Below are 14,598 nucleotides of genomic sequence, written 5' to 3'. Positions count from 1 at the left end.
AAGCGCAACCAGATGCAGTTATAGGTAAGTTTTTGGTTAAGTCATTTACTGCAATCATTATTTTTGATGGTGCATCGCATTCATACATATCAAGGGGATTTGTGGATAAGTATCACCTGCCAACCCAAGCCCTTAGGTCACCCATGTTAGTAACCTCGCCAGGAGCAGAGTATATGCCCAGCCTATGGTGTGATCGGTTACCATTAAGGATTGGTAACTATGTGTTCCCCTCAGACCTAATAATATTGGAGTCGCAAGGACTTGATGTAATATTAGGCATGGATTGGTTATCAAAGTATGGAGGGAACATTGACTACGCCAATAAGTCGATTATGCTCACCACCTCAGAAGGAAGAAGGATTAAGTATGTATCCCGGCATGTGCCGAAGAGGACTCAAGTGAGTTCCTTATCAGGAGTTGTACAGGAGGAAGTACCAGTGGTGAAGGATTTCCCTGATGTATTTCCAAAGGAGTTGCCACGCATGCTACCGGATAGAGACCTTGAGTTTTTTATTGAGCTTTTGCCAGGCACCGGGCCAATATCTAAGAGGCCGTATCGGATGCCCGCATAGGATTTGGAGGAAATTAAGAAGCAGATTAAGGAGTTACTGGATAAAGGTTACATTCGACCAAGCTCTTCACCTTGGGGAGCCCCAGTACTTCTAGTGGATAAGAAGGATGGATCATTAAGGATGGTTGTTGATTATCGTGCGTTGAATGAGGTGACGATCAAGAACAAGTACCCACTGCCGATGATCAATGATTTGTTTGACCAGTTGCAAGGAGCTAAGGTATTTTCCAAGATCGATCTGCGATCAGGATACCACCAGCTGAAGATTCGAGAGCAGGATAACCTAAGACAACTTTTACCACAAGGTACGGGCTATATGAGTATACCGTTATGTCATTTGGTCTGACTAACGCGCCTGCATATTTCATGAACATGATGAACAAGGTGTTTATGGAGTTTTTGGATAAGTTCGTCGTAGTGTTCATTGATGATATATTAGTCTACTTGAAAAATGAAGAGGAGCATAAGGAACATTTGTGTTTGGTTCTTGAGAAGCTCATGGAACACCAGTTATATGCCAAGTTCAGCAAATGCAAGTTTTGGTTGAAGGAAGTTGGATTTCTCAGACATGTTATATCCGGAGAAGGAATAGCAGTAGACCCCACCAAAGTTGTTTCTGTGACCAAATGGGTAGCACCCACATCAGTTGGAGAGATCAGGAGTTTTCTTGGACTCGCAGGATATTACCGGAGGTTCATTGAGAATTTCTTCAAGATTGCAAAGCCCGTGATAGAGTTTTTGAAGAAGGACACCAAATTCAAATGGACTGAGGAATGTGAGGCCAGTTTTCAGGAGTTGAAGAAACGTTTGGTTACAGCCCCAGTGCTGATTCTTCCAGATCAACGAAAGGATTATCAAGCGTATTGCGACGCTTCACGTCGAGGACTTGGAGCAGTGCTTATGCAGGAGGGAAGAGTTGTTTCATATGCCTCACGACAGCTTAAACCTCATGAGCAAAATTATGCTACTCATGATTTGGAGTTAGAAGCCGCAGTGCATGCATTGAAGACATGGAGACATTTTATCATCGGAAATAATTGTGAGGTATACACGGATCACAAGATTTTTAAGTATATCTTCACGCAGAAGGAGTTGAATCTCAGATAAAGGAGATGGTTGGAGCTCATTAAGGATTATGATATGAAGTTGCACTATCATCCCGGAAAGGCTAATGTAGTAGACGATGCTTTGAGTCGCAAGAGTTATGTCAATACGCTCATGACCGGAGGATTACCCAAGGAGTTAGCAGAGGATCTTCGCAAGCTACGTTTGGAAATAGTTCTGAGAGGTTATGTAGCAGCATTGGAAATCCAGTCTACTTTGATGGATAAGATCAGAGAAGCACAAAAGTCTGACAAGGAGATTGTCGAGATAAAGGAAAGGATGAACAAAGGAAAGGCTAAAGGATTTCGTGAGGATGAGCATGATACTTTATGGTTTGAGGATCGCGTATATGTGCCTAATGACCCTGAGATCAGGAAGTTGATTCTGTAGGAGGCCCATGATTCGCCGTATTCGATTCACCCAGGAAACAGCAAGATGTATCTAGATTTGAAGGAAAGTTTATGGTGGACCGGAATGAAGAAAGATATTGCGGAATATCTAGCAGTATGTGATGTATGTCAAAGAGTGATGGCAGAGCATCAGAAGACAGCAGGATTGCTACAGCCATTGCCAATACCCGAATGGAAGTGGGATAAGCTTGGCATGGATTTTATCATGGGATTGCCCAGGACTCGTTCAGGCTATGACTTGATATGAGTTGTAGTCGATCGATTGACGAAAGTAGCTCATTTCATCCCAATGAAGACCACCTAAACAAGTGCGAAGTTGGCAAAGATATACATGACCAGTATCATATGTCTGCATGGAGTTCTAAGGACCATTGTATCAGATAGAGGAACCCAGTTTACCTCAAAGTTCTGGAATCAGTTGCATGAAACTTTGGGTACTAGGCTAGAGTTCAGTACAGCATTTCATCCACAGACAGATGGACAAACCGAGAGAGTCAATCAGATTCTGGAGGACATGTTGAGAGCTTGTGCGCTAGATTATGGATCTAGTTGGGACGACAATTTGCCGTATGCAGATTTCTCTTACAACAACAATTATCAAGCCAGTTTGAAGATGGCCCCTTTCGAAGCCTTGTACGGAAGGAGGTGCGGGACACCGTTATTGTGGAATGAAGTTGGAGATCGTCAGTTGTTTGGACCAGATTTGATTAAGGAGTCTGAAGAGAAGGTTAAATTCATTCGCGACAGACTCAAGGTAGCCCAATCCAGCAGAAGAGTTAATGCTTCTAAAAGACTGTGTCTCGGTCATCCGTTTCTCAAACATCATGAAGTGCGAGAAATTCAACGGAGGAGATCGAGTCTTGTGGGGAAAAGTGCGCAAACCTCTACAGAGTGTACAAACTAATCATGGTTAGCCGTGTCCCTGGTTATGGACATCTTGAGTATCTGGTTCTTGGATTATCATGTTGATCTCATCACTCGAAATTAATTTGATTGGGTTAATTGATGTTGCTTAATTGGGATTGAGTTGGAGGAACCTTCTCAATGTTTAACAGCCACCATGATAGTTAAATAAAATTTATTCCTTTGTTGTAGGGAAAAGTTGGATTTATGCAAAACTATAACATAGAGCTTTCCACCAGCCATATATGCATGTAGTGATAGCATTTACCTGCTCATTACTCTATGTGTTACATTGCCAGCATATTCCATGTGCTGACCCATTTCGTGCTGCAACATATCATGTTGCAGTCTTTTCAGACGACGAGTAAGGTGCCATAGGTCGTTGTCGTTCACTCAGCTATGTCGTTGGAGTTGATGGACTCACTTTATCTTACAAGCCTTCTGCTGTTATCGTATTTAGATGGCCTTAAGCCATATTATTGTAATAAGTTCTCTTTTGGGACATTCGATGTAATAAGTGTGTGATTGAAACTCTATTACAAATCCTCGAGTATTGTGTGTGTCAGCATTACCGATCCAGGGATGACACTGATGCACAGAGACTAGACTATTTGAGGTCTGGTCGCTACAAGATGCAGATTCTAAACGCAAGGAGACAGTTTACGAAGTCGGAGATAGAGTATACCTTCGTGTGTCACCAAGTTTTGTGGGACCATACAAAGTTTTGGAACGTATGGAAGAAGTTGCTTACAAGCTGGAATTGCCAGAAGGATTGTCAAGAGTTCATGATGTGTTCCACGTTTCCCAGTTAAATAAGTGTCACGCGGAGATGGCCGATATTCCTCTAAGAGATACAGTGCCACTGGAAGCGATTCATCTGGATAGTGATTTGACTAACGAAGAGAAACCAGTGAAGATTCTCGAGTTTGCCAGCCGAGTCACACGCGACAAGGTTATCAAGTTTTGCAAAGTTCTGTGGAGCAACCATACCGAGGATGAAGCCACCTGGGAACGAGAGGAAGACCTACGGAAGGACCACCCACACCTATTTTCTAGCCAACCCGAATCTCGAGGGCGAGATTCGTCTTAAGGGGGGTAGGTTTGTAACATCCCAAATTTTCAATTTGGAATGTTATACATAGGTCATCATATGCATATCATATTTTATTGCATTTTGGTTGATCCTAGAAATCCTAAGCAACTCAAGGACCCACGGAGAGAGTTGGGGATTTCATTTATTTTCATATCTGAACTTTCGTCAAATATTGAAAAGAGGATCATTTTGGTTTTAATCATTTTTATCTCCGAGTATTTCATATATGATAATAAAAGAGAGGAGATAGTATGACTTCTCCAAAATAAAAAATATTGGAGGAAAAATAATAAAATCAAATTTTATTTCTATTTGGAGTTTTATTGCTATTTTATTTGAATTAGAAAAATTGCTTGTTTTCAAAAATTGAATTTTAGCCCAGAAAAATGTTCACTTTGTTTTAAATATTTCATTTAGACGGCGAAAATCTGTTTTGGCATTTTTAGAATTTTATTTATATTTATTAGGATTTTTTTCTGTTCGGCGGAGTTATTTAAAAAAAGGTTCCCGCCCGACTGGGCCGAAGACCAGCCGAGCAGGCCGGCCCGTTCCGCCGCCGCCTCCGTGCACCGTGTCCGTGCCGGACTCCAGCAGGAGTCCGAGTCGCCATCGCCGTCCGCTGCCCCCTCTCCCAAGTCAGAGACCACGGGGGGGGGGGGAGGGGCTTTATAAGCCGCCACCCTGAGCCACCACCGCCGCCCCGCGTCACCGTCGCCCTGCGCCGCCGTCGCCGCCCATCGCCGCCACCCCGCCGTCGCCCGGAGCTGCCGCCTAGCCCCGCCGGACCTCGCCGGAGGTAACCGCCGCCGCCGCCGCCGCCGTTTTGTTTTTTTTTCAAAAATCGTTCGGTTTTTAAAAAAATCTCTAGATCTAGTTTTTTATTAGATTGGTTTGGTTTTTTTCGGTTTAGTTATTTAGCGGATGTTCGTCCGAACGTTCGTTTTAACGAACGTTGTTCGTCAGTTAGTCGCAGACAGCGAACGTTCGTTCGTTAGCCTGTTTGTCTAGTTTTATTTTTTTCCAGGGTTTTTCCGCGATTATTTTCGATCGCGATTTCTGCCCTGATCTTCGATCTAGTTTATCTTTTCGCTCGTTTATCCGAATTAGGTGAAACAAGCGCCTAAATTTTCGTCTCGAAGCCCTCTTTCTATTTAACCAACTTGAACAAGATTTTGGTACTACAAAATTTGACTTTAGTCCATATTAGTAAACGAATCTTGTTTCTTTCGTAGCTTGAGTTTCGTTGCTCCATTTGAGTTGATTATTTTTGCAAACCGGAGTTCTTCAGTTGAACTTTCTGGTTAGATCTTTTATTTGAATTTTACCCGTGCTTCTAGTTTGAGTGCTGATGTATGTTATTGTTTGTTTGCGATAGAATACCCGGAGTGCAAAGCGTGCTACTACGAGTCTCTAGGTTTTGCAGATCATCAGCAAGGCAAGTACCACTTTGATCATATCCCTTTATTACCCAGTTTTTATGCATTAGTCTCAATCCTCAAACAATGCATGGTTAGGATCTGAATAACATGTGGGTTTGGGAAGTAGATGATGAGGTAGAACCTATTGCCCTTTTATTATCAAACCTTTGAGAGTTACTTCTACGTTATGCTCAGGATTGCTATGCTATGCTCGTAGACATGGTTTGGGTGAGTGTATCCATGACAGATGTGAGTATTGTTAATTAATGGTTAACTTAAGGTGGCTACTTAAATACACATCTGGGTGGATTGGTTGAGGCACCCTAGAGTACCTTGTGGTTGTTAGGGCACCTGGAGAATCCAGTGTTGTCCTAGGATATCCCGGAGTACCCGTATGATCATCCTATGGTTCGCCACCTAGGCTCAAAGGGATCATAAGATTATTCAAGCTAGAAACTTCCGTGTGCAGCCACAAGCCATTATGGGCTCTGGCGTAGTTGAATAAGTTGTGTGGCCTATTTCAGTGGTAGACTAGCAGATGTAGGGGATGTAGGTGGTACTGTCTACCCAGAGTAAAGAGTTAATTCTTCTGAAAGACTGTGTCACGGTCATCCGTTTCTCAAACATCATGAAGTGCGAGAAATTCAACGGAGGAGATCGAGTCTTGTGGGGAAAAGTGTGCAAACCTCTGCAGAGTGCACAAACTAATCATGGTTAGCCGTGTCCCCGGTTATGGACATCTTGACTATCTAGTTCTTGGATTATCATGTTAATCTCATCACTCTAAATTAACTTGATTGGGTTAATTGATGTTTCTTAATTGGGATTGAGTTGGAGGAACCTTCTCAATGTTTAACAACCACCATGATAGCTAAATAAAATTTATTCCTTTGTTGTAGGGGAAAATTGGCTTTATGCAAAACTGTAACACAGAGCTTTCCACCAGCCATATATGCATGTAGTGATAGCATTTACCTGTTCATTACTCTATGCGTTACATTGCCAGCATATTCCATGTGCTGACCCGTTTCGGGCTGCAACATATCATGTTGCAGACTTTTCAGACGATGAGTAAGGCGCTATAGGTCATTGTCGTTCACTCATCTATGTCGTTGGAGTTGATGGACTCACTTTATCTTCCAAGCCTTCTGATGTTATCGTATTTAGATGGCCTTAAGCCATATTATTGTAATAAGTTCTCTTTTGAGACATTCGATGTAATAAGTGTGTGATTGAAACTCTGTTATAAATCCTTGAGTACTATGCATGTCAGCATTACCGATCCAGGCATGACACTGATGCATAGAGACTAGACTGTTTGAGGTCTGGCCGCTACATGATTTGAGTGGAAACAACTTGGGGAAGGCTAGAAATCAAGATTCTTGTGGTTGGATTGGAATATTTTTATCTCAACACATGAGTAGGTGGTCCTCTCTCAGAAAATGTATGCTGGAAGTGTAGGCACGTTCTGATGGCTCTCTCACATATGGAGAAGGGGGTGGAGGGGTATATATAGCCTCCACACAAAATCCAACCCTTACACGCATTTGACCCAACTCGGTCAGACCGAATAGTAGAACTCGGAGAGACCGATTTAGTTCAAAATGTGAACATTAGGAATTTCGGTGGGACCGGCTGGAACAACTCGGTGGGACTGATGTGCTAGGGCTAGGGCAAAACCTCATCTCGGTGAAGTCGACTGCTTGAACTCGGTGAGGCCGATTTTTGCAAACAGCAAACACAGAGTTGGTCAAGCAAACTCGGTGGGACTGATCGCTCATTTCGGTGAGACCGAAATGTTACGAAAGGGAAACATGGAGTTTGCAGGGCTATCTCGGTGAGACCGAGATCCGTATCGGTGTGACCGAAGTGTTAGGGTTTCTGGCAGTGTCTAGGTCAAATGAACTTGGTGGCAGAAGATTTCGGTGGAGCCGAGTTTGACTTTGGGTCTTGGACATATTTGGAATGAGAAAGTGGTTGAGGGCTTTGGAGCAATATCATCAAAAAATTTGAGCAAGTAGACCGTTAAGCAACACCTCATCCCCTTTTAATAGTATTGGCTTTTCTATGGACTCAATGTGATCTTGAATCACTGAAATAGAAATGAAGAGTCTTGAGCTTTTGCCAATATGTGTCCTTAGCATTTTGAAGGGGTTCGACATCCTCTTGTCCATGCCACGTCATTGTTGAACTTGTCTGAAATGAACTAGATAAAAATGTTAGTCTAATAAGAGATATGTTGACATTAATTACCAAAATCACACAGGGAGCACTTGTGCTTTCAGAGTGGTCCGGGAGTCTGGAAGTCACAAAGGGGTAACTCATCTTTCAAACCAAGGACTTCGGATCCGAGGTTGTCTTCAACAAAGGAATCATCATCGGCATAGAAGACAAGTTCCGGGGCTACTGACGGTGTCCTGAACTAGGGGTACTAACCTAGTCGGCCCATGCTCCTCGGATTGGGCTGATGGACCCTCATTCTTCTCAAGATGGACACCGGAAGCTACACGATGGGGCCTGACCAGGATTGCGTCTGCCAAAGACTTGTCTCCAAGACTTCGCCTACCGCCTCCACGCTAAGATACTGACCTTGTAACCCTAGATACCCTACCTAGCATGTATATATGCCAAAGGGTTTATCCCGTATGGGCGACATCAATGCAATCTCATTCACCTAGCCCTAGAATTAGAACACATCTCACGATCTCGAGGTAGATCAACCTTGTACTTGATACATCTCCATCAATATAAACAAGAGCAGGACGTAGGATTTTACCTCCATCAAGAGGGCCCGAACCTGGGTAAATATCATCTCCTAGTTCATGTTACCATCTGTCCGAGATCCACAGCTCGGGGCCCCTACCTCGAAGTCTTCTGGTTTTCACACTGACACCTATGAAGAGGACTTGTTAAAAAGATATCCCCTCTTATTTGATAGTCACGTAAACACATGGTCACGATCACGAAAGCCAAGAAGCCTCGAAGCCTAGCAAGTCGGAAGCCCGCGTGGAGGATGGAACTCAACTATGAAGCCGAAGACTCAAACTTATGGAGTTATTACAAAGAAGATGTCTGGTATCCTTGGCTTGAAGAATAGTTCAGGGGCAACTGTTGTTGTCCTGGATTAGTGGGTGTTTATTTATGGCGTCAGTCCGCTGGCTATGAGCCTGGCTGACAACCCACCAAAGGTTGATAAATGGGCCATGCTGGCCCGGCCCTCAGCGTAATCAAGACGAAGGTCTTCTGGAGGCTTGGCATAGACTTCAATCGTATTTGAATTGTTGGTGTGTTTATCCCTACATTATAACCGACCATGTGTATACCCTAGGTACCCCCGGCACCTATATAAGCCTATAGGGTTTACTCCATAGAGCGACCACATTTGCAATGCTAGAGCTTAGACAAACTCATACGGTCTCGAGATAGATCAACATGTACTTTCTATTCCATCACAATCAATATATAAGCAGCATGATGTAGGGTTTTATCTCATTAAAAGGGCCCGAACCTAGGTAAAACATTGTGTCCTTTCTCTTCCTGTTACCATCTAGCTCAGGTAATCAAGCTTGGGACCCCCTACTCAAGATCAGCCGGTTTTAGCACCGACAACCGACACCTCATGACGCCGCATCTACAGGGTGGCGGAGTCGATATTCGACCCCGAGGCCGACCCATCTACGTTTACCATGGACCTCACGTCGATCGGCAAGTCTAGGCAACGGGCTTTGACGAGGAAAAATAGAGTATGGGAGACGACGGCGCCTTGTTGTCCCTTGTGAGCTAGTCCGTGTCTCGTGTTCTATTTTTGCTAGTCGCTTACCTTCACTTCACGGGGCTTACGGCCGCTAGACATGGGCACGAAAGGAAACAATAAGGAGAGCGCCCGTGCAATTTAGACTAGCTTTTCATTGCATTTAATTGCGTGTGTATGAGAATTTGTTAATAACCCGGATGTAGAAGAGGACGTTAAAGGGGTGACTTTGCTATCCGCGGACTCGCCCGAATGTATCCGCGGACGATTAAAATCCGATTTCTTAAGTCCGACTGTAGATGCCCTCATATGTAGGTCGAGCGTGAGGTGCCTCAAGAAAGCCACCGCAAGCAGCGCGCATGAGAGCGAACCGGTGTAAACATGTCGTAGCCACACTAAAATACGAGCTCTGCTATACGTACGATGTGTTCACGTCTAAAATGGAGTACGTCCCTAAAAGAACGTCTAAAATATACGAGCACCGTTACGATAAAAATATATGCTAGTAGCAGTGAAACGAGAAAAGCTGCAACCTTCGGAAGGCGGGGCACGCGGCAGGCCCCACCGTGAGGTGAGGCAGCCGCCCCGCGAATCACTGCGTCCTGATGCCCGCCGTTCCGCTTGTCTGGCCCACGCATGTCGGCCGAGACCGCGCCCGGTCCTCGCGCAAATACCCAAGCGCCCACCCGAACACGCGGCTCCGCTCCAACCATTAGCAACGGCGCGCCACCCACCAAAGTCCAACCCCACGCACGCATCCGGTGCAGCATGGATCCGGCAGAGAGGATCCCCGGGCCGGGCCGGCAGCGGGGACCGGCGGCCGCGCACCACGCGTCGTACAGACGTCGCCCACACGCACACGTTATTCTCAAGGTCACGAGTAGAACAACGCAGTCGCGGTTCCATCGCGCCTACGGATCGTCGGTCCGTCCACCGCACCGCACCGCTCCCACGCCATCTCTCTCTCTCCCTCGTCCACACTTGTCTCTCGTGCCCACTGCAGCTTGGCCCTTTCCGTCCCTAGATCTAACCCATCTTTCCTTTTCTCCCAAGCTGTCAGCGTGTGAAGGGTTTGAAAGCCGCAAATTTGACAGCTGAGCGAGCAATAATTACATGCAAATTCACGTTACTTCCAGCTCAATTACTCCTGATCAGTTCAGCCTCAGGTCAGTCGAGCCCAGAAGCATCCATGCAGAGTGAGACGTGCAATTCACCAAACCATTCAGTGCCGTGTCGCAGAGATGGCAGCAAAACTGATTACAGGAGACGGAGCGGCGCCGATTAGCGAATAAATGTTTCCCAACCATAAAAGGGTGCTTGATATAAAGGAGTCTGACTAAAAATGAGGCTAAAGTTTCAAGCACCCCTGACTAAAGAGAGGCTAGGACTAGTCTTGAGGCTAAAATCTTTTAGTCATGAAAAACCTACTAAAATATGTATTAGCTCTCTCTCTCCTCATTTAATTCCTCTCCTTAGTTCTGGATTGGAGGGTTTGGATCCAAGCAAGTATGGGTGAGACTAGCAAGTTTTAGTCCCACTACTTTTAGTCATGGGACTAAAACGTATCCAAGCATGCTCTAAATCTTGCCTTTCTGAACACAAAAGATGGAATAGATAGGAGACTTATGTTCTGAAAAATTCATCATGCTACACTCATCTTACACATATAATACTCAAGTCTCGGTTCACCTCAACGCCGGTTTGATCCGTTTAGACCAACAGATCTCAGATCGGTTCTGCTCTGTTCTCGGCGGAAAAACTATTTACAAGGCTCCTCGGTCTGTCTCAGACAACTAAACAAAAATACAAGAGGACCAGAACAGAAGAAGGAAAAAAAAGTTGCCTGCAGGAAAAATGAGAAACTACAGTCATCATCTAAAATTTGTCCTTTGTCTAGTCCTCCGAAGGCGGCGGCCCGTTCAGATCCAGATCAAACGTGACCGCCTTATGCGCTGTCACCGCGGGGGGCGACGGGGACAGATCAACGACCGACGAGGAGTCGGAGTCGCTCTGGGCAACGGCCGCCACGGTGACCGGCTGCGCCACCTTCAGCGCGCGATACCCCGACGCCGCCGCCGCGGCGGCCGCGGCCTGTTCGTAGAAGAAGTACGGGTGCAGAGGCTGGCGCGATGCCACCGGGTAACCGTTGAACGGGAAGCGCATGCCGCCGCCGGCGACGGCCGTCACGGCCGCCGCGCGGTGGAAGAGGTCCAGGTCGAGGGCGGGCGGCAGCGGGATGGCCTGCATGGGCGCCTGGGCGCAGCCGCCGCTCCCTCCCCCGCTAGAGTCCAAGGTGCTGTTGCTGCTCGGGCTGCCGCCGCCGGCGACAGGGGACGACGACGACGACGAAGGGAACGGGAAGTTAGTTTTCGCCTTGGCGCCGCGGAACTCGCGCGCGGCGGTGTCGTAGGCGCGCGCGGCCTCCTCCGCCGTATCGTACGTGCCGAGCCAGACCCTGCTCTTCTTGGCCGGGTCACGGATCTCCGCGGCGTAACGTCCCCATGGGCGCTTCCGGACGCCCCTGTAGTGCGCGCCACCGGCGACGACTCCGACCCCGCCGCCAACGCCAAGGCCGAGCCTGGTGGGCGGGGAGACAGGCGCCTTCTCCGCCGCTCTAGGCGCCATGGGTGCAGCAGGTGTACAAGTGGCGTGCGCGTATCTTTTTGGTTATTCGGGCGTTTTGGTGATGCAGGGGGGTGGGGTGGGTGTGTAGCGCCCAGGATAAGGCGAGGAGGGGGACGGGCATTTATAGATGGACGGGGGGTTAAAAAAGGGAAGTGAGTAGGGGAAAAGGGGAGCGAGCGGTGGAGGGAGCGGCGAGAGGGAATAAAACGCGGCGCAGTCAGCGAGCGGTTTGACTGTCCTCGCGTCGCCTCGCCGCCGCCCCCCCACTCGTCTTCGGCGTGGCGGCACTAAATTAGGCGAGCGGCCCCTTTTCTGTTTAGCCCACCGCCAGAGTTTAAATTTGCACAATGTTTGCTGGATGCCAGGGAACGGATGTACTTTGCGTTGCCATACCCTTAGTTTGCTGGTCATTTCCATTCTAGCCTCGCAAAGTCATTTTTCTTGCAAAAAATACTCTACATTATTTGTTTAGATAACATTTCAACGATGAGTGTATGGATTCTTTTTTGCTTTATTTCCCTATAATTTACTTTATCATGTCTTGTCAACTACTCCCATTTTCCCTAATATAAAACCTTTTAGCTTTTACTTAATTCGTATGTAGCTAGACATATTTTATATGTCTGTTCATTCATTTTAGTATTTATGTAATCGATATTTTGAAATAACTAAAAGTTCTTATATTAATGCACGGAGGGAGTATTGTGATGATTATGTTTAAAAATATATTTTTTGAAGATTTTTTTAGAAAATTAAAATTTATAACATGTAACTTCTAGATAAACAAAGATGTGCAATTATCATGTGTGTCCTTCACGGGCTTTGGTTGTTAAGTTGACAAACTAAGCCAATGTTGTAACCTTTCATCTACAATGTTGTATTGACGAATGTTCGGGAAGCACTTTCGCTTGAAAATGTTCTCAACAATCATGTATCATCAAATTACGATTCCATAAGCGTACTCGTCAAATCTCCTGATGACATAAGTATGAAGCTCTTTTTGATTGCAACTGTTTTAGAGTGACGACAATAGGACCGTCACTAGGCCTGTAACCTTAAATTATACTCGTATATGATATGTTTTGTCATGTAGCTTCTACTTAGGAGTACATTGTATACAACTCGAGTTTGTCGCTTAATGTCATCAAATCCAACATTGATATGAGAACAGGGCAGTAGCCCAATGGCTGGGATCACAGTGGTGCACCCGGCAACCAAAGTTCGACTCATGCGTGGAGCGAATATATCTGTGATTCTCACTAAGGAGTCGTGGAATAAGCCAGCTATTCCATGTGATGTCGGGTCAAAAAATAAATAAAAAATCCAACATTGATATATGTGTGCTTTATGATATCCCTGGATAATATTGATTGTCTACGAAGTAGCATATATACAAATTTTAAATTTGTAATAGTTGCTTTAATGTTAATTATATGATATGTTTTGTTGGTAGTTTCTATTTTGGGGTACATTGTATACTATTATTGCGCCGTTGTCGCTTAAGGTCATCAAATCCAATGTTCATATGTGTTTTATCATCATATCACCTAATATTATTGATTGTCTATGAGTAGCATAATAATACTTCTGTTTTAAATAATAGATTTAATTTTCAAGAAAAATGAAATTAAAACTTGCGATGGTATGTTACTAGTGCTCTCTCCATTGATCAGGACACTGTGTCAGGGTTCGTTAGAACAAACATTTGATTAACAACAGGCCCGTTCATGAGGAAGCCAAAAGTGGCCGACCGCACAAGGCCCTCGATTTGGGGGGGGGGGGGTGGAGGTGGATTGAAGAAAAATACCGTCTCAATTTGTGTGTCTGCTGCAGGCTATCCCTGCCTACTAGCTGCTCCGTGCTACCACCACCACACCATATACCTGACAGTGCTTCCCATCGTCCGCGCGGCCGCCTCGAATTGTTAAAACCTACTCAAATTGTTAGAATGATTTGAGTACCGTTGTGAGACAACAAATGACCGAGTGTACGCTGCCATTGCATAGTTATATGCATGGTTGATGAGTGTACCACTACCATTGCATAGTTGTATGCATGGTTCTAAAAAAATGTTAGAATGCCATTTTAATGTGCACTGAGACTCTTTCTTAACTGTATATAGATCTCCCGCAAAAAAACTGTACATATATATAGATAATAAAGAGCAACAGATAATTACAATCTCTGATAGTAGTAGTATCATACAGTACGAGGTGTGCAGTGAGTATATAGGACAGAAAGGTCTGTATGGTACTGAAACGCGTGGCCAACCAAGCAACTGTTCCGCGGGAGTGCGTGCGTAAAAGTCATGAAACGCGAGCGCCGGAGTGCAAAAAAGCCCCCACATATCGGAGCCAAAAAGCGAGTGCGGGAGGGGAGGACGAAGGAAGCAAAGCCGCCGCTCGGGGGGGGGGGCCCACTTGGAGCGTGGAGCGGCACGTAGCGCGAGAGCCACCGCGCGGGCCCCGCGGCGAGGAAGACGACGCATCGCGATCCGTGCGTCCCGAGCTGGGGTCAGGCGCGGGGGGCGCAGCATCGGCATCAGCAGCGCACGGGAGCAGGCGCGTAAAGAAAGACACGTGGGCCGCGGCGGCCACCACCTCCTCCCCGCTGTCGCCCTATCCAACGCACGCCTGCCTGCCTGCGGCTGCGGTAACGGATCGTCAACCCTGGCTCACCGCGCCGCGCGGGGGAGGAACCGTGTCGTGTGGGGAAGCTCGGTG

The 14,598-nt window shown here is 46.1% G+C and overlaps 1 protein-coding gene across 1 annotated transcript; it reads right to left on the bottom strand.

Annotated features, from left to right (window-relative positions):
- Positions 1 to 10,850: 10,850 nt before the first annotated feature.
- On the bottom strand, positions 10,851 to 11,990 carry LOC123071062 (ethylene-responsive transcription factor 4). The gene has a single exon (XM_044494528.1). The coding sequence runs from the start codon at positions 11,873 to 11,875 to the stop codon at positions 11,144 to 11,146; it is 732 nt and encodes a 243-aa protein (XP_044350463.1). The 5' UTR covers positions 11,876 to 11,990; the 3' UTR covers positions 10,851 to 11,143.
- Between the last annotated feature and the right edge of the window lie 2,608 nt (positions 11,991 to 14,598).

This window comes from Triticum aestivum, chromosome 3B, assembly GCF_018294505.1.
Source record: "Triticum aestivum cultivar Chinese Spring chromosome 3B, IWGSC CS RefSeq v2.1, whole genome shotgun sequence".
NCBI lineage: Eukaryota > Viridiplantae > Streptophyta > Magnoliopsida > Poales > Poaceae > Triticum > Triticum aestivum.
The sequence above is the reverse complement of the archived record's forward strand: the minus strand, read 5'-3'. Positions and strand labels throughout refer to the sequence as shown.